Source organism: Lagopus leucura, unplaced genomic scaffold, assembly GCF_019238085.1.
Source record: "Lagopus leucura isolate 7727_CA_CO unplaced genomic scaffold, USGS_WTPT01 Super-Scaffold_100002, whole genome shotgun sequence".
Classification (NCBI taxonomy): domain Eukaryota; kingdom Metazoa; phylum Chordata; class Aves; order Galliformes; family Phasianidae; genus Lagopus; species Lagopus leucura.
This window is the reverse complement of record NW_024962263.1, coordinates 32,501,983-32,522,709: the sequence shown is the minus strand read 5'-3', so window position 1 is coordinate 32,522,709 and position 20,727 is coordinate 32,501,983. Positions and strand designations below refer to the sequence as shown.

At 39.0% G+C, this 20,727-nt stretch overlaps 1 protein-coding gene across 1 annotated transcript in view; it reads right to left on the bottom strand.

Annotated features, from left to right (window-relative positions):
- Positions 1–20,494, bottom strand: part of TEX10 (testis expressed 10) — a 49,933-nt gene extending 29,439 nt beyond the window's left edge. The window contains exons 1-7 of the mRNA XM_042869478.1: positions 20,408–20,494; positions 17,678–17,866; positions 16,386–17,092; positions 10,586–10,829; positions 8,688–8,800; positions 6,829–7,067; positions 1,966–2,101 (exon numbers count right to left, since the gene is read on the bottom strand). Coding sequence (XP_042725412.1) covers positions 1,966–2,101; positions 6,829–7,067; positions 8,688–8,800; positions 10,586–10,829; positions 16,386–17,092; positions 17,678–17,857 — 1,619 coding nt within the window. The 5' untranslated portion in view covers positions 17,858–17,866; positions 20,408–20,494. The remainder of the gene's footprint in view (positions 1–1,965; positions 2,102–6,828; positions 7,068–8,687; positions 8,801–10,585; positions 10,830–16,385; positions 17,093–17,677; positions 17,867–20,407) is intronic.
- Positions 20,495–20,727: the final 233 nt, after the last annotated feature.

Genomic DNA, 20,727 nt, shown 5'->3' with positions numbered 1-20,727 from the left:
GAAGATCCAAAACTTCTTTTTCATTTGCTTTCAATTCTTAATCAAATGGCGATTAAAAAGCAACAATATTAAAAATGAGACTACAATAGTTTTCTAAAGCAAATCCAGAACTTATTACCTCGCCCCCCCCAAAAAAAAAAATATTAACCGGAGTGACCTGAAAATACTGCTTTGCCTCTTTATTATAGACTTTATTATACTTCTATTTATATTATACATAAAACTACAAATACTGAGATTAATGAAGATTAATGAAGATAGGTCTTTTACTTACACTGTCTAAATTTCAAATTAATTTTTTCAAGTGAAATTTAATTATTAATGCAATAATTAAAGATTCCTGTATCCAATTTGTCTTCTCACTGAATTCCTATGGCATGCAGGCAAACTACCTCAACCATGACTCTCCTAAAGGTGCAGTCATACAAAGACATTCACTCCCTTAACAGATCTGTCACCTCCAGATATACAAAATCATACCAAAAACTTTGACCAAACCACGTATGTAATTCCTCTTCCTAACCACAAGCCATTCACAGCCAAGTCATTTGTTTTCCCTGTGAACATTAACACAAAGCTGGACATTGCAAATATAGAAAACATAGTAAAATGGAATTATAAGGGATAACTGGAAGAATAATTTAGTTCAATTTGCAGGATTAGCAGTTAGAAAAAGGAAATTAGACACAAAAATCAGGATGGAGAATCAGAATGTTTACAGAGAAACTTCCTGTTACTGAAAACGTCACCATTCCACATAGAGGACTGAAAAGGAGAATAGCAGGAAAACGACTGCTGTTTGTGACATCTAAAGGTAGAAAGGCAAAGCCTCCTAGGCATTAGATGGTTGTATGAAACTGCAGATGAGATGTTTCGAGACTTCCAGTAAGCACAGATAACAATGCTTATGTGAGCTCTGGGAAACTGAGTATGAAAAAAAAAAAAAAAAAAAAAAAATCATCTCCTTTTCAGTCTAGATAAAAAAGAAAAGAAAAATGGGATGTTCCAAAGTTTTTTTTCCCCATCTTTCAAACTCCTTCATTTATTTCCTACTGTTCAAATAGTAATGCTACATTTCTGTCTCTACATCTAATTATCTGCATTCAGACCTGCCCATTTTACAAGTAGAAGAGCTGCAGAAAAGAACTCCCAAAAACTGACTTCACTAATTAATAACAGCGTTTCTGGGAGCCCTGAGGTTTGATTTTTGCCTAGCAACAGAAGCAGATATTGTGGATCTGATCATACATCCTTTTACACATGTCAAGACTGATACAGACTGATCTGTATTTGAGGATTTTACACAGCTGGAATGAGGTGAGTTGACAAATCTCTAACTTTCTAGAACAATTTAGACAAATCTTACACTGAAAAACTCTAACAGCAACATAGAGAATAATCTCCTCTTACCTGAAGCAATTCTTGTACCTAACAGATTCAAGAAACTGGGAACCAAAAGGACAAGAATATTTTCTTAACCCTAGTCTCTTCAGGGCCACTCATCCAAAGGGATCAAAGAGAAGTATTTTTATTAAAGAGGAATAACACACTGGGCTTGACATGCACTAACAGAAACACTTCAGTCACAAGTCCATGACCTCAGGATGGAGTAATGGACCATTACTCCATATGGACCATATAGTCCATTGCTATAGGTGCAGAGCACTGACAACCTAGGGAAGACTAGCACACTATCAGAAACAACGAGCTTGTTGTTAAGAGATTAATTGCAAGTTAAGCATTAAATCCAGTACTTAGATTAAACAGGAAAAAAAAATAAGACACATAGGCTTATACACACCAACCTGAACTCACAGAGCACCTAACTGTTGAAAGTTCAGTGACAGTGCCAAATCACACCCACACAAACATTTCACTACACACACACGCGGAGAAAATTAATATTTTAACTTCTGACATAAATATGTTGTGTTGAAATTAAAATAATACTGAAGTGTTTTTTACCTGATTCTTTGAGTCTTCGAATCTTCTTTTTGGTAAACTCTACTGAAAAATTTTAAAAGCAACGTACGAACAGGAAAGAGCAGATTCCTTTGCTGGTACAGTGTATATACTGCTTTAATCAACGGCTCTGTAGCCACTAGAAAGAAAAAAATAATAATTTGAAACAGTGCTTTTTACTGTTTTGATTTCATGCATATACACTGATTATATGTCCTGTGCGTGCATCTCAAAATATCTACGGTCATCTTTGAAGGCCCAAAATGTTTCAAACTACTGCTAAACAGAATTCTAAGTCATTCCATCACCTTGTTGTGTATCTTATGAAAGAAGCATGTGAATATAGAGACAACATACAAATGAAAACTTCTGAGCTTCCTGAAGGCAACTTAGTGCACCAGGTTGCAAGGTAGCTCAGAATTAATGAAGTCCTGTTTTCCACAGCTGCACTCCACAGCCCTCTTCCCTACAGAAATAAAAACGCTCTCCTTTACTCTTCATCAACAGATCCAAAATCTCACTGTCAGTGTCTTCAGTTATCTCCGTACTAGCTATCTTTCTCCCTGTACACATCAGTCTGATCACCTCTCCACATCTTTGAAGCAGCCAGCTCCAAGTCACATTTTCTGATTAACATGAAAACATACCTCCAGAGGCACTGGAGAGCCACTAGAAAGAGAACTGCCAAACTTGCACTGCAACCTGTTCTTCTCTGAAGCTTCAGCCAGCTGTACTTTATCACCAGGCTTAAAACAATGTCTGAGTTCTAACTGTATGTTAAAGTCAGCTAAAACCAGCCATCAAGTGCAGAAGGTACAGTACACTAACAACATGGCAAAACACTTTCTTTAAAAGCTAGACTAAAATATTGCAGGTAAAAATTAAGCGTGAGAAGATTATACAACCCTTTGTTTTACAATGAAATGAACAGAGCAGTTTAAGTTACATACTCAAAAACAGTTAAAGTAACAGAACAGAGCTACTTCTGCCCATGGAAACCACATTTTAACCAGAATACTCCATACTAGAAATGAGTACAGATCCAGACGAGGGGATGGACGCCTTTGGAAAGTTCCAGCAAAAACAAGGAATGTATTTAAGTTACTGTACAAAGACACACTACAAGAAACTCCTGAAATTGCATGGTCATACTCAATCACACTGCAGGCAGCCATTCAGAAGTTGAAATCTAACAAATTTGTCAACCAAAAAATATATCAAATATTGGAAGGAATTTTGATTAGGATAAACCGTTACATTATTTTGACTTCACTAGGAGCATTAACTCACCCATTTCACAATCCTGGATTTATCTTGGACAGCATTTCCTAAACAGCACACTAGCCTACTTTTAATTAGCTAGGAGTTCATAAATTAGCTAGAAATCATATAAAGGTATGAATGTTAACTGAACAACTGTGGTAAATAAATAAATATTCTAAGCGCACAGAAGATTCAGCCACCTTCCAATAATTCTCCATTGCATGTTCTATAAAACTAGTTCTACTATTTGAATTGGTTCCTACAAACAGGACAAGTTTAAAAACAAAATTCTAAAATCCACTATTAAAAAAGTAGTATTTAAAAGGTCCAAAATGTACAGACTTCCAAAATGCAGCTGAAGCACTCATGGCTTTTAACATACTCTAGTTTTAATCACGTGGCCACTCTCCTTCTGAATTGGCTGTTTTTGAAGGAAATTTTTGAAGGAAAATTAATCAAAAATACAACAGAGTTTGATCCTAGACAGTGGAGAGATATCTTCAGATGTCAGCTTGAAGCTCTTCAAGACACACAAATTAAGTGGTGCATTTCACCCTAGCATAAATAGCTACTCAAAACAAATTCACAAAAAAAAAAAAAAAAAAAAAAAAAAAAAAAAGAATGCAAAGATATCACCATACTTCTGTTGCATAATGCCAAGGAGGTTAACAATGGGCTTTATTTAATCTCACCTTTATTAGGTTTGGGGTAGTGGGATTACTTTGTTTTGGTTTTGTTTGTTTCTGTTTTATCTGTTTCTTCCTAACTACCCTTCCCTCCTTTGATTTCCACTATGTTCTAAGAAAACACTGACTGTCGTAGCTCATTTTTTCTTTTGTGTTGTCCTCTAAACAAAGCAAACACTTTCAGACCACTCATCTCAATTTATGATAGATCTTAAACAATTCAGAGTTCTGCCTTCAGTATGTACCAAGTTCTGGACTATCATCTTGCACAGTACAGTTTAGAATTTCTATGGCACTGCAGAAAAACTAAAGTGAAAAAAAACCGCCATGTTCATCTTCTACAGACTATTCAAGGTTGGAAGGAACTTCTGGAAACCATCTAGTCCATGCACTCTGCTCAGGCAGGATCACCTAAAGTTGGCTGTCCAGGACCATACAGCTTCTGGGTAGAGACTTCCAACATGGGAACTCCACAGCCTCCTTGGGCAACCTTTGCCAATGCTCAGCCATGCAGTAGGTAAGTCTTCGCTGATACTCAGAGAGAGTATCTCCTTGTGCTTCCAGTTTGTGCTGTTTGCCTCTTGTCCTATCACTGAGCACCACTGAAAAGAGCCTGGCTGCACTTTCTTTGCAGGTGTTCACAAACATTTATCAGTTTCCCATGAGCCTGCCCTTCTCCATGCTTTCTCAGCACTTCCTCATATGAAAGATGCTCCAACCCTTCTACCACTTTGTGGTCCTTCATTGGACTATTCCCGATAGCTCCATGTCCCTCAAACTGGGAAGTCCAACAGACACAGGACTCCACGTTGTTTTACCAGTGCTGACAGGAGAAGCTGGATCACTTCCTCCAGCCTGCTGGCAACACTCCTCATGCAGACCAGGATACTGTTTGGCCTTCTTTACCACTAGGGCAAACTGCTAGGGCACAGTCGACCTCCTGTCCATTGAACGTCCTTTTCTGACAAGCCATTTTCCATCTCGGTAGCCCCAGCATGTACTGATGGATGAGGCATGTGTGCTCCCTCTTGTTGAAATGCATGAGGTTCTTGCCAGCCCATTTATCCAGCCTGTAGAAGCTGTATTTCCTCAACACCTAGTAAATGAGGTTTAATCTTACATTCTTACATCTCGGCAGGCTTTTTGTACTGCACAAGGATTATCTAGAAAAAACAAGGGAAACCTTCCACACAACAGATAAGAGATTTATGAGGTAAACAATTTTCTACTTGCAGCAAAACTCCTGAGCCTTTAAGGAATCAGCAGACAAGATCCATATATACCAATCTTTTGGAAGTTCACTTAAATTTGCAGAGGATTTTGTTGTGGTGGTTTTTTGTTTGTTTGTTTGTTTTTAAATCTCATTTCACTTATTTTCTGCAATGTCTAGGAAAAACTGAAGTGCTACTTCAGTTAAACATTTTTTTTCCTATGCTATTCGCAAAGGTCTGGCAGACAAAGCAAAAACCAGTGTTTTAATACAAGAAAAAGCACAAAGCACCTGACTTAACAGTTTTAATAATAGCTGGAAATATATTTCTTAAACAACACCTCTTTTGCTTTAGCTCAGATGGTGAGACAGTCGCAACTCTGACTGCGGACTATGATCTGTTTTCAACAGGAGGCTAAATTTTGGACTGTAGATAGGAATGTTTAGTTACTACCTTTGTTGTCTAGGAGATAGTACTAGACAGATTCCTAACCAAAAAGGATTTGGAAGGAAAAACTTCTAACTGTTGAAATGTATTTCAGGGACACTTGACATCATCTTGTCTTACAACACTAACAGTGAAAACTGCTGCCAAGGGCAAAGCACTTTCCATAAACTCCAGTTAGCTGTGGAATTCAGTTCTACCAGACTGATACACAACAGACCACTGTCACCTTAACATTTGCTGAAAAACTCTTTTTTCTTTAATAAGTCTTGTATCAGCCACTGAACAAACACGTCATGCAACATCTTATCTGGATCACAGTCAAGGATTACTTTGGCAAGGCATAGGAGAGAACACACAATGCTCTAATGGTCCTCTAAGTCATAATCAGAATGTATTTTCCCTGAGAAAAAAGATCAAAATAAAACACTAAAACAGCTTTCATCAGATCCATCCTGGCATTTCACAGAATGGTTTGAGTTGGAAGGGACCTTAAAGATCATCTAGTTCCATTTTCCCTGCCAAGTGCAGGGACATCTTCTTCTACAGCAGGTTGTCAAAGCCCCATCCAACCCGGCCTTGAGCACCTTTCATGTTACCGGAGAACTGTCATATAGCATTACTCAAGAATTCTTACAAGTTACATGAAGGATTATAAATAAGGACTGAATATGAAAGCATCACACAGCTCTCCTCCCTGGTAATTATCTTCGTCCAGTAAACAAAACTCTTTCATTTTCTAATTTCTAAGAATGTCTTAAGAATGTTGCACCAGGCTAAGTTTAGGTTGAGTATCAGGAAAAACTTCTTTACAGAATGGGCTGTTAAGCACTGGAACAGGCTCCCCAGGGAGCTGGTTGAGTACCACCCCTGAATGTGTCTAAAATTTATTTGATGTGGCACTCAGGGACATGATTTAGCAGAGGGTTGTTAAGAGTTAGGGTTGTATTGATGATTTTTAAGGTCTTTCCCAACCTGAGCGATTCTATAATTCTATGATTAAGAGGTAAAAGAAGTAAAAACAGAAGACAAGTAAAAAAAAATACATTAAATTTTGAGCATCAGCAATATAAAGTTAGCAACATTCCTAAAAATGAAACAACGTTCAGTATTGTGTATGAAAATTCTGTCTATGCAGGTGAATTGAATATACTATGGATGTAATAACCAAGGATATAAGACAGAGTGACCCAGAAACAACAAAACAACTCAACCTTTCCCAGTGCACAGATGCCACTTTCGAGAAACTTTTCTTATCTTACCTTTGTTCTGCTGTATTTGCATTAGTCTCCACGTCACACCCAGCAATCTATTCACCTGCTTGCTATTCAGCTTGCTGCCATCCTGGAGAGTATCAGTCACAAATTTCCTTATCATGTCCAGCCAACCAGAATCCGCCTGAAGCGTTGAAGCACTCGCTAGTGAAACCATTATGTCACACAAGGTTAAGTTCAGCAAAAGATGGTCTACATTGTTTGATGATGTCGTACAATACTTGTTGCTAATGAGGAGCAGAAAGAAAAAGAAACATCTGAAAAAATATTCCACATCATCCAATATGCTGCTACTTTGGCAGGGAAAAATAAATAAATGCCAAAGTTCTAACGCTAACACAAGTCTTCGTATCTGACTTTCACACCATGTTCAGGTAAATTAGTCTCTGTTCTGCCACCATGATGTCTCTTTCTTGTATTTATTGTGGCAGGAAGAATCAAAGCTCTTTTTATCTTGGCCTAGCAGCACTTCTGATTGCCTTAAATAGGAAAAGGAACACTGCAAAATTACTCCTCACTTTCAAATTCTCTTGCATTTCTTTTTCTGAGAAGAATCACACTGTCACTACCACATAACAACAAAAAGCACCGTGAACAGAGAAAAATTCATTCTTGTACCTTTTTACAAACTCCTGTGGAATAAGTAATCTATTTGTCACCATCACCACATCCTACCAAGGTTTGAAAGTCAAAATTGAGTTACCAAGAAATTTATCTGCAGAAAGCTGCAAACAGGAATGCCTACAATCAGAACACAGTTTTGAAAATGACGTAACAGAGCATTTGAAACTGCATGAAAGTGCAGTTAGTCTTCAATTCAATACAGCAGTTGTTACTATAAAATGAAGTGAATCTCAACCTATGAGCATCATTTACAGCCTGCATAAATGCTAGTAATTTTTTTCACATTCAGAAAATGTTGACTTAAATGCTACCAGTAGTACTAAGAGAAATTTCTACACCATTTTATGAACTTTATGTACTGAATGGGCAAATTTTAGCTGAAATAAAAGTACTTAACTGGGAGCAATCCTATACCTCTGATATATATGCCCTTCCATGAAGGGAAAACACAGTACATTCATATAAGTATATAAACACCAAAGAGGATTTTAATATGCATGCAGATATACATGTACTGTGGAAGACTCATAGCATAAAACAAGATTCCACTTCTACACCTCAATTTTCAATAGCACAATTTGCTTTTACTTGGAACCAAAACTGGCTGCTACCCATTTACATGGATTGCAATGGCAGAGAACAACTCCAGAACAGACCCTGTGTGAACACAGTCTGACTTCTGGGAGCTGAAAAGGCAGACAGTCTGCTACTGGCCTAACAAAAACCATGTACCCACTCCTATGCTAAGAACAGCACAGTTTCGTTCAGTCTCTCCATGCCTACTCCACACTGCCTTCCCACAAAGGTCAAGCACAACGTGACCCATGCACCCCTCTGGCTGTACTCATCCAGCAGATGTGGCTGAAGAAGCATGCTTTAACCATATTTTGAAGCAATTAAGCAGAGAAAATAGAACTATAAAACCAGTCAAATTAACATGAATCACCATTAAACAATATGCTAACTTCAGATTAAAGCTTCCAATAAAATGCTTTCATTTCTTTTGAACAGCATTTTTGTGTCTACTGGAGGACACTGAGATGACTTCTCATCCAATGCTTTTAACAAGCGGAACCAAAAGCCTCTGGTTGCACAGACCTTCCAAAGAGCACACAATAAAAACAGCTTTACAACATCAGAAACTTAATATCAGATAAGACTCACACATATTGTCTCATTTTATGAAACTAAAAGCTGTGACACAACACTGAGTTTATTCTTACCCTTTGCACAAATCTTTCTTCTTGTGTTTTACTGTTTCTTGTAAAGAATAAGGAAAATTACGCATGAAGTGGTGCTTGAAATCAACAAGGTAATTCATTCGAAGCCATACTTCCTATTAAGGAAAGCAGATGACAGAAAATAATAAATAAGTAAAAAACATCATGCACAAACTTGAAGGTTCACAAAACATGGGATACAATTCAAGACTATAACATTTAATCCAAAATGGACTGGTATGTGTTCCTAGCACACACTAATGTGGATATATGCAATATTAAACCAATGTAGTTAAAAATATCAATTTAAAATGCTTTTACATTAGTTTATCAGAGTGATACTCTGAGTTACTCGCTGTGACTGTCTTAAGTTTTCCACTAAGACATATTCTGACAATGCCTTCATCTTCCCCATTATTAACACATTTCTAGTTCAAACCCTGACGACTTAAGACAACTTCCATTAAGGAGTCTATTCTTACAGAAAAAGGTTATTATATTCAAAAATAATTGTACCTTGTGGGTTAACAGACACTCCAGTCACTGTTCCACACACACACAAAAGCCTGCATTGCTAGCATATTGGTCAGGCACAATAATCTTTATTTTCAAGTACTAAGAAAATGACCATCATACTATTTCAAAGATTAACAGGCACATTCAGAGCACTTTTACAAAATGTCTCTAATAACCCCTTTGGCTCTTACAGGCTAAGGACTTTTTAAATAAGCAAAACTTTCATTTCCAAACTGAGCTCTATTTGAATACATCTTATATACAAATGTGACTAAAAGGGAATAGAGAGGATGCAATTATAAAACACAGTATCCTCAAAAAATAAGTTATACAGTCATTGTTTTTTTTAAATACCCCAAGGTCACAATGCAATTGTATGTACATAAAATGTCTCACTCCATGACACGAGTACTCCTTTCATGTGACCAAGAGGCAGGTACTTGACAGCGAAGGGCAGCAGCCCTGAAGTAACCTAAAGAAAAAGGTCACAGCAGCAGGCTGCCACAGCCTCCTTTCTGCCCGCTTCCAAGAAGTCCTGACGAAAGGATGAAAAGGTAAACGGGAACAGCGTGCTTTGTTTGGACACTCCAAATTCATCCCTCAGACAGTGTATGTTGGCTAATACTGGTCTAGTGAGTTGATTCCACAATTTTTTTCCAGTAATTATTCTGTATGTTCTGTATACAGAACAGTTCTACAATCCTATATGCACACAAAACCAAAGAGCTGTAAAGATGTTCCTTCCAACTGGTCTCAAGAACCAACATGGGAAGTGTGCACTTTACAAGGTCTTCTGAAGAGCAGCAGAAGTTACAAAAAGGCAATCCATTTACCAAGTAAAGAGACAAATCAGAGCAAAAGTTTCAAGGGTGTCTTCCAAAATACTTGAGGCTTCAATTTGGTGCCATGGGTGATGCCACCAGTCATGGCACAGCAGTGTAAGTTCTACCAGTCAGTTAGAGGACTTCAGTCCACCAATGTCCCTTACCTTTCCAAAGACTTAGGGTTTGTTTTCACCTCTGCTTCTCCAATGTGTAAAACTTTTCCAAGTGTAAAAAGAATGAACACCTCCATATTTCCTCAGATTTATATTCTAGAAGTTACCTGGGAGATAACGCTTCTCTCCTACAGTATGAATTTCAGTCTTAAAACCTTCCATGCTGCAGTCACTAAGGATTCCTGGAGACTACTGCTGAACTGAGCAATGAATTCACTGGTTTCTTTCCTAAAGACTTTAAAACAAAAAAAATCCAAGGCTTTTTGTCTCTTACTAAACAAAATACTTCCACTACATACAGTCACCAACTCAACAACCAACTCACCGGTTTCTGATCAAAACAAATATGAACTGTCATCATTAATGCCACATTTCAGTTCTCCCTTACCATTTTGTATGTTTCATCGTGCCGCTTTGTGAGCTTCCACAACAAATGTATTATACTAAGCACTTGCTGCATGAGTTGTTGACAATCTGATTCCAAAAGATTTCCGAGAATGGGAGCTGATTGTGCAGGAGATGCTTCAATCCAGCACTCAATCAGTAATGGAATTATTATCTCAATAAAACCTTTTAAATTTTCAGCCGAGGACAGGCCTTTTTCTGCACTGTCCATTACACTTGCCAGAGACCTATATGACAAAAAGCAGAAGAAAAAAAGAAAAAAAAAGAAAGATCACACCTTTGAAAACAGTTTAGAGCAAAACCACTTTCCTGCTTTCTTTGTACAAAAAAAAAAAATATATATATATATATATAATTTTAACACATAAAATTTGCCTTTTTTCTTGCTAGATATTCAATTTGAAAGGGAGTTCAAACCAACTACAACAAACCTGGTCCTGAGTCTCCCCACAAATATGTGTTTCTAGAACAGCTTCTTACATGTCATTATTTCACTTCCCATTCTTACATGTAGTCTACAGAAAAGGGAGAAATACGACTTGCATTATCATATCATCTTCAAGCAATAGATGAGATTCCACTGTGCTCAGCAGAACAGAATAAAAAAAGCTTTAAGTCCCTTGAAACAAAATAATTAAACTGACTACAAAGTATTGTCAAACACACGAGGTTTATTACAGTTATTGCTGACGATCATTATTAATAAACACAATGGTTGTTCATAACCATAGAAAAATAGTCAAGAAAAAACATAATCAATTACCACTGTGATGGTTTAAATTAAAATAAAACTCTGAAGAGTGACTAGCTCCTAAAGTTATTAAAATGTCTTGGTAATGAAGACAAATAAAAATTATCCAAAAATGAAGAGATAGATTAAACTAAATATATATACTGAATACCCTAGAAAGCAAGAAAAACAAGTTTCTCAGAACACTTCTTAGTCCAAAAGAGATTATCCACACTGATGGATGGAAAAATTCTGCTCCCAGATAAATTCAGACAATTTATATCCATTCTGTAAAGAAAATTCTTTAAAGAAAGTAACTACTGAAGAACTTCTGCTGTTTTGATGCAATACAAAAGCTTCTGAATGGGCTCCTAAACAACAGGAGGACACCTGAAGTGAGGAAAAAAAGCAACACAGAAGAGCAATAACAACTTCAACTTATAATTGCTGACGCTGCATTCCATGATAATTTTTTCACAAAATGCTCATAGTAAGGAATTCCCCTAATTCTGAACTCCTAATACAGATAAAAATTGTATGCTGGATTTCCCACTAAATCCCTTTCTATTTCAATGATATTCCCAAAGATACTTCTACTTACGAATTCAAAATGAGATCCGAATCACTACCTGCTTTCTTGCCACAGATTGTTTATAAATATTTCAATTTTAGATTGGATTAAAGAGATAAAGCTGCTTTCTGTGGTCATTCTGCAACTTCCAAACTACCCAATTAGTTACACCTTTCCAGGACATTCCCCTCTCCTTCCAAACTCGGCAGTAGCAGTAGCAACCAATGTGTCCAGCCAACTTAATTAAGCTTTGCTCCTATTAAATTAAAGCATTTGATGTTAATTGTCTACCAGCTATAGACATCACAGTGAAGCCATCAGTTTCTTTCAGACTACAAAGTTTAGGTAAGTCCAGGGTAGACATGCAAAGACATGGCAGACAAATCCAATATGGCCAGTTATGGCTGTCATGAGTCTCCAAGCATCACTGGACAAGAAAGTCAGTATCTGCTGACACCTGTAATTTTACTGAACAGTGTTGTTTTTAATGACCTAATAAGGCTTGACTGAAATAGTATAGTGTCAGTAGTTGGCTAACATAGTTCGGAAGTCTTTTTTCTTCATCATTTCCCTGAAAATTATATCTGGTATCACAGCAGAGCTCTGGCATTAGAGCAATCTACACTGGAAAAATTACCTTGTTAAACAAGTAGCACAAAACATGAGAAGTTGGCAATACCTGAATATTCCTACAGTAGTACAATAATGCACAACCAGCTATTTTAATAGATACCTGAAACAAGGAATTGGGGAAAAAAAAACACAAAAAAACAAGAACAAAAAACTCTAAGAAGAGAGAATCAGTACCAAATTGACTCAACCAGATGCTGAAAGTGTCTGGGCAAGAAAACTTAGCAGAACTTTCATGTCACCCGGATAAAAGAAGCCCATACATCTCAAGATATTCTTTTTCACACATTCAAGGTTGACAGCAGAAGCGGTAAATAAAATTTTGCTGACAGTAACAGATTACAAGTTTAAGTGTAATCTGTTCAGCATGCTTTTGATGAGTGCAATATCCTTTGCCAACAAGCAGTCACCGGAACAAGGAAAGTTGGATGCCAAATGAAGTGCTGACCTTTTTGTCACATGTCCGTTATCAGTATTCTCTAACGGTAGCGTGGCTCTGAGAAACACCAGAAAGCACATTACCTTCACATCGGGATAAATATCACTGAGGGGAGCTGTCAATAGTCATATACATAGGCCTTTAAGCTGTCATTTCTCTTAAAATGCTAATATTCTTATGAAAAATATCAAACAAAAGCATTTATCTTCATGGTAGCTTATCTGCAACTTGAAAATAGGAGAGTAAAAGAAATTTTGGAAAGTCAAGGAAGCACAAAAGAAACAGAAAAAAGGAAAACAACTGCCAGCTGCTAAAAATAGGAAGCCACTGGAAATCAGCAATTTTTTTTTTCAATCTTGAAGTCAGATTATGGGAGCTCCTCTTCCTTACAGGCACCTCCATCATCAACTCTAGAAGAAAAACACTCAGCTGTATTCCCCACATCTGCCTATTCTGATACACAGGTCACAGCACATATTTACTACGTCGTGTCTTCCACTTAGGCCACTCAAGTCTTCTCCAGTTTACTACGCAGCTTCAGTTTGTCCTTTCTCAGCAGGAACAGATGCTCTACTGTTTTGCTTCAGTGCCATTTCCAGTCCAAAACAAGACCTTGGTATCCCAAAATCAAGTTGTGCAGGCTTTCCATTTTCCCAAACCTGAAATGAATTTGATGCAGAAGGCAGCAGTCAGCAGATAATGCAGAGAACATCCTATTAGTTTCCTAACTTATTAAGATTTTTTATTCACATATAGTAGGAAGACATAACACACAACGAAAAACAATAGTCTTATGATGTTCACTACTGAACTATTCAGCATTCCAAGCTCAGAAGAGATCTACACAGTTTACCAAGCACTGACACTGCTGTTTTGAAACTCTTGTTGTGCAAGCACTAGATTACCTAGGATTTGGCACCCCTACCTGTAGAACTTCCAAGAGAAACATAACTTGGCAGCTAAAAATATGTATATTATTGGAGATATTTGTACTTTTTAAAGAATAAAGTTAAAACTTATTCCTGCATGTTTTTAAAAACCTCTTGGATGTGGTTCTCAGGGACATGACTTAGTGGAGGGTTGTTAGTTAGGGTACTATGGCTGGGTTGTGATCTTTTCCAACCTGAGCAATTCTATGATTCTACGAGACCTTTTATCATCAGTGCACACACACAGTGCAATTATAGCTACTTCTGGTTTGACTCTTCCCTACCTATAGTTAAGGCTTTACAATTTCTGCATTGACTTCTTCAAAGAAAAATAGAAAAATACACTGTTTAAGATCTTAGAAGTCTTCAAAGAGCATTAAAGCATTAAAAACCTTTCACACCTCTTACTTGAGATCATTTTTGCCCCTGCAGTAATGGTCACAGCAAAGGCAAAAGGAATGGGAATAACTGTCAAAAGCCATTGCTGGGATTGAATGAGAAAGAACTAAGCTTCTTCAGATTACTAGAAAAGATTTCAGAGAAGGGCCTCATGCTGTAGGTATCTACACTGTTTCTCACAGCAAATCCAAAAGCTAGCAGAATACCTTTTGCTCTTAACATACCGTGCATATCCAGTAAAATAAACTTTATGAGCCCTTTAAATAATAATAACAAAAAAAAGATTACACCAAAACAGTGAGCATACGCAATAAAAAGAGAAATATTCAAGTACCTTGTACAAGTATTCTTTCTCTTTCCATTCTTCTGTTCTGCTGCCATCAGTTTTCTCTGCCAACTTTTCCTTGGATGTTAGCAATGTTTCCTTCTACTCTTCTGGCTCCTCCTCATGCTTGCAAATGGCTTTTTGAAAGTATTTATAACCAGAAGCGGATCACGATGTTTCACCGAAATCTAGCTCCTCAGAAAAGGGGAATCCAATTCAGGTGACACCAGATGTAAAATTTACTTTCCTAGACCTTGGATACAATGCACCTTTAACTACTAGAGGGCACAGAACATCACACACTGTGCATCATTCAGTGCACAACACAAGAATCCCCTGATATTCTGTGGTCTGTAACTGTATGATGCTGACTGTACAGATGAAATCCTTAGGGCTGTTTTTCACTCAGCTGCCTCAAGACTGGCTTTCACTGCAGCAGATACTCTTGGTTGTGACTTACGCTACTTACAACCACTTTTGTAAGAACAAGCAGCATATTTTATTTAGTTTCATGTAAGTGTCCTACACCTACTGTAAGTAATCCACTCTCTACCAAGAGGAAGCCTAAGAGAATAGGAATGGAACAGTCATTCGTGTGTCACCGGCATGGAGATGGAGAAGATCTGCTAACTCACACCAATACCTATGGCATTAAAAGAGAACACCATTTCTTCTATGCCTCCTTCAAAGATAGGAGGCAGGCATAATGATGGATTGAACAGTGGGTTTTATATATTTTTTTCTGTCACTGACATCCTTGGATGAATTTGGTAAAACCCACTTTAGTGTAGTTGGTCTTCCCTAGCAGTAAAACAAGGGTTGTGATTTCTCTTCAAACCGCTTTGAAATCTATTAACTAGAAGTGCTGCGTAACAGCTAAACACCATTTCTTTTTATTTTCAGGTAGATCATTCCAGGTGTTCTGTCACCACGTATGTAACATCTACAGAAGCACATATACATGATGATGGCAACACACAAAGGTACCATAAGAAAAAAGCTGGGGAGGGAATGTTCCCCTCTGGTTTGAGGAGCAGTCAAATAAGGAAGGAGGGAGATAAACAAATATTGTTAGTTATTTCTCCCTAAACTTCACCTCAGACCTACCTAGAGTTACTATAAACCACACAGACCTTTCTGTGACAAAACAAATTATGCCTTTTTCCACTTTCAACAACGTGTCTTGGAAGAAACACCTTTTATTCATAGTGAAGATATAAACTGATGAATTAAGAACACCTCCAACTGGAAACTCAGCAGACATACTATTTTGCAAAGAAGTTACTTTAAAATGAAGAAATTAAGATTCCTTTTCACGCTGTTATACTCTCCATGGTAAAAGCATAAAATTTCAGTCAAATTCATTATCACTGTGTAACAAACACATTTACATTTAGTACAGAGAAATCCGTTTGTTTGCCTCTCCACTTATCTGAAAGCCTGAAATAACTTGTAGTCTTCGGTTTGCAATCCAAAAAAACAAAAACACTCAAGAGCTGCTCTTCCAGTATTATAATACCATAAAGCTTTAATTTGCTAGCAAGAAAGTTCATTATCTACACACAGCCCACTCATCTGCCGACTATTTCCAGTTTTCAAGCTACTACAGTAAAACTGCACATTACCCTGAATGCCCCAAAAGACTCTTCAGAGGCAATGTCTCAACAAGAATAGTTGCTTTCAACAGCTATAAGCCAGCTTATCATAAATCATTATTGTAGAGCTGACATTAACTTGTTTTGGAATTAATGTTTTCTCACCTCAATCTAAACGATGAGTTCATCTTTGGTCGTAAGCCACCATTTTCATACAGATGTATGTGTTGCTGATTATTTGCATGGACCTTCCAGCTAATAAATATCGGGCTCCTCACAGAATGAGGGCTATCCCTTTGCTCTTGAAGTCCCTCATCTTCTATTTCACTGGATCCATCAACCACTGCCTGGAGGAACTTCTTGAGCCTGATAAGTACATTTAACCTCCACTGCTGAGATGTTACTCTGCGGTTTGGGTTAACAGACAGCATCCAGGAAAGTTTCTCTTTGCTTTTCAGTCTTTTTGACAGTTGCTGGTGAGAAATAAGCTCTACAAAATTCTTCAGTAATATACTACTGCGGTCTGTAAGAAGAGCTGGGTATGCTTCCAATAAAACGTCCAGGACTTTCAGTGAATCTTCCTGAATTCCTTCACTGATGTGAGTCATGGCACTGGAGAGATGGGCACTTACCAAAGGAAAAAACGGAGCAATCTGCTCAGCTCTTATTTTTGACGCCAAGAACTGAAGCAGGTGAACAGCTGCTCCCCTGACACCAGAATCTTTGTCTGTAAACACTGCTGCCACTTCACTAATTATATTTGAAAGGTGTGCATCAATTAGAAACGGATACTGAGACAGGAGATCTTTGAGCCCAAGGAGTGCATTGTGTTTAACCCCAGGACTATAATGGTGCATCTGCGAAAGTAAATCCTGGAAGAAAAGAAACATATTAGTTATCATTACTACTCTGAGCTTTTTACTTCCTTACCCACCTTCTAGTTCTTCTTTATTTTTTTTTTTTTGCCAAACACTAAAAAATACAGAATCTGTTCTAATGCACTGCTGTGTGCAGAAGCATAGTACTTTCAAAACAAATACACTATTGGTTTGTGGTGTAGCAATGAACAAATCAGCAATATTCAAAAACAGGAAAAACAAGATACCACAACCTGTTCTTCAGGTAACAAGATAACTTTCATACATAAGTAAACATACAACCCTACTAACTTAGCAGAGGTTTTGAAACCCTGCTCTTATTTTATAATCTCAGACTCAAAAACAGCATTAATCCCTGATACTCAGAGGATGATGCAACTTCAGCTTTCCATTGCTGAAAAGCCTAGCCTTGAGTTATATGCAGGTCCAGCAATTTAAGTCATTTAGTTCAAGGGTCAGCTTAGTTTTGTGTCTCATTGTTTTTTTTAAATACACCTTTTTTTTCTTAGACACGAGTAACTATAAGGACTCAGGCAAATGTCATTATCTGTCATTCAGAATGTATCACCCACCACGTACCTTTATGTTAAGTTTTCTGTTCTGTGTAGTAAGCATTCCATCTTCTTTAAGCTGTTCAGGAATTTGTATGGCCTTTGTTTTGAAAGTGGTATCTGTTGCATTTTCTAGTTTAGGCTTTTTTTTCCCAACTTTTAATTTCACTTTCTGGAAGTCTTCTTGATGTTTCCTTTTTTTAGTCATCCTGATTCTCTGCAAAAAGACATTCAGAATTTCAATGTGATTAAACACATTTTCCACCACAGAGCAGCAAACTGCTGGTGAAAGCTACAGTTTTTACATATTTCCTCTGCATAAACTACTGCAGACCAGACGCTAGGCTAAACAGACCTAAAACCCCTTATCTTCAATTTGGCTGTCTTCACTTTGAGAACAGCTTTACGGAAAAAGATCACTTGAACATCTTCATCTTCTACTGCTTTATCAGAATATGTAGGAGTTGTGGGTTTTTGTTTTTTTTGTTTCTTTTAGAAGAGGTCCTGCCAGTGAAGCAGTTTTTTTACACACTGGACACCTGTCAAGGCTAAAGAGCTCAGTGGAATGTCTTATTTCATCTGTACATTGCTTAGCAACTTGATCACAACCAGCATACTCGTCTGCACAGGTAAAATCATGGATCTCATCAGGCCTTTGCTGATAACACAGCACACAGGCCCAGGCAAACTTCCATTACACTCTCTAAAGTGCAGGCATTAAAGATTAACAATTAAAAGAAAAGGAGAAAAAAAAACAACAGAAAGCTAAAAAAGCACGGGGAGTGAAAAGATGCTGAAAAGCTAAGTCACATTTAATAAGGCATAAAAAATAAGGTGGTAGGGACAGCTCTACTTAGATCACACTCATACTGGACCAAACATGTAACAAGCAGAACAAATTAAAACCAACACTTTGGTTTCTGCCTGGCCTTCAATACATCTGTACAGATAAGAGCATGCTTAGTTCAGCCAGATCAAAGAAAACACGTTGCACCACTGGTTCCTTATCGTGCTTCTCCGGCCACTTAAATACATCCAAATTCAGTGCCACAGTACTCAACACCACACACAAATCACGCTCTGATTTCCATTATTTAAGACCATGAATCCACAGTCCGATGAGCCCTAGAAGTGGTCGTGGAGACTACGACTATTTAAAAAGGAGAAGGATGGGATAAGTAGAAAGTGGTTACGATGTTTAACATTTCACAGCTTTCTAATAACAAAAGATCATCTAGGCAGCTGGAAATCTGATTGCTTCCCAATCTCACTGCATGCAGCACTTACATCCAGCTTTAAAGGTTTGTGCTGTCAGGCCTATAAACCTGATTATTTTTCAATATAACAGAATCTCTCAAGCTACTCTGCGGGTAACTGGCTTTTGGACATTACCAATATTTGAACACCGTGAACATAATGTTCAACATTTCAAGATTAATTTTATTGGAAAAAAAAGTATACACTCGTGACTAAACCTAGAATACAGCGGACATGATCACCACTCACTCTAGGAAATAAAATTTCATAGCTGATTTTTCAATGGACTTCAGATTTGGTAGATCTGTGCTGCATTACATTGCTTCATATCCACATTACAGCTCTATGTAAGGCCATCTGAAGTTTTTGCACTAGTATTTGTCGACTGAAAAGATTTTTAAAAATCTCAAGTGGTATGTTCAGTTTTGAGCAAGAAAGACAGTGAGGCCCTGGAGCGTGTCCAGAGAAGAGCAACAAAGCTGTGAGGGCTCTGGAACACATTCTGGAGAACAGCAGGCCCAGGAGAGACCTTACCTCACTCTACTGCCTGAAATGAGGTAGGAGTCAGCCTCTTTTCTCAGGTAACAGAGATAGGAAAAGAGGTGATGGCCTCAAGCTGTGACAGGGGAGGTTCAGGTTGGATATTAGGGAGAATTTCTTCTCAGAAAGAGTGGGTGAGGCTGCTAGGGAGGTGGTGGGGTCAACATCCATGGAGGTGTTCAGGAACCGTGTGGATGTGGCGCCGAGGGTCATGGTCAGTGGGCATGGTGGGAGTGGGCTAATGGTTGGACTACATTATCTTAAGTGTTTTCTTCCAACCTTAATGATTCTATGAATGCTTACTGCAATGCTTGCTTTAACAGAGACATTAAGGTCTCACCCCACATGACGAAGCATCTGCCTTCCACTTAACATTACCTTTATAAATGCAGGCATGCACACACTTGAACAAAATTAAGTTACTTTAAAGGAGAAAGCCTATAAAATATACTCTCTCCTTCTAGAAGGAAGCAGTAGTTTACCTTGCAACGCGAATATCAGAACAGCTAACTTATTAGAAACCTCAACACACCTATTTCCAGCTCTTCAGCGGGAGGCCAGATCAGGAAAAAAACGGTTACAAAGCCAGAGCTGTGAGAGCACCGTAGCGGCGTAACAAGGCGCTCGGCACACCCGTGCACGCTGCAAGCACTGGCTGCAAGCACCTCAGCGAGGCTCCAGGCCGGCAGGTCCCGGCGCCGCAGCCCTAGCCGTACCCTGCCGGTCCCCCTGCAGCAGCACCGAGCCGAGCGCACCCACCGCTTTCTACACGAACGCGAAGTACCGAGAGCCACGCGGCTCTCCCCGCCTCGGCTCCGCCCGCTCGGGACGCCTCCAGGCGCTTCCCGGCCTCCCTCACGCCGCGATCCGCCGAACGCGGCCCCGCGCGGACCCCAGGATGCTGAGAGGGCCGGGCTCCCGCCCCGCCGCCCTCCTTCCCTCCCCGCCGCCGGTACCGTACCCGCCGCCCGACGCAGGCGGTGCCCGCCTAGGCAGCCGCTCGCTCCTCCCGGCGCATCTTCGGCCGCGCTGCGGCAGCGCACCGTGCCGTGAGGCAGGGCCGCCCTCCAGCCGGCCGTCGGTTCCGCGGATAGCGCGGCCACGCACTCCTCGCGGCGACCGCTTTCCCGCGTAGGGAAGGGGGGCGGTTCACACAAAAGGCGGCCGCGAGAGCGGGGCGGGCAGGGCCGCGCCGCCTCCTTCCCCTCTTCCGTCCTCCTTCGCGGGCACGACGACGACGACGACGACGACGACGACGACGACGACGACGACGACGACGAC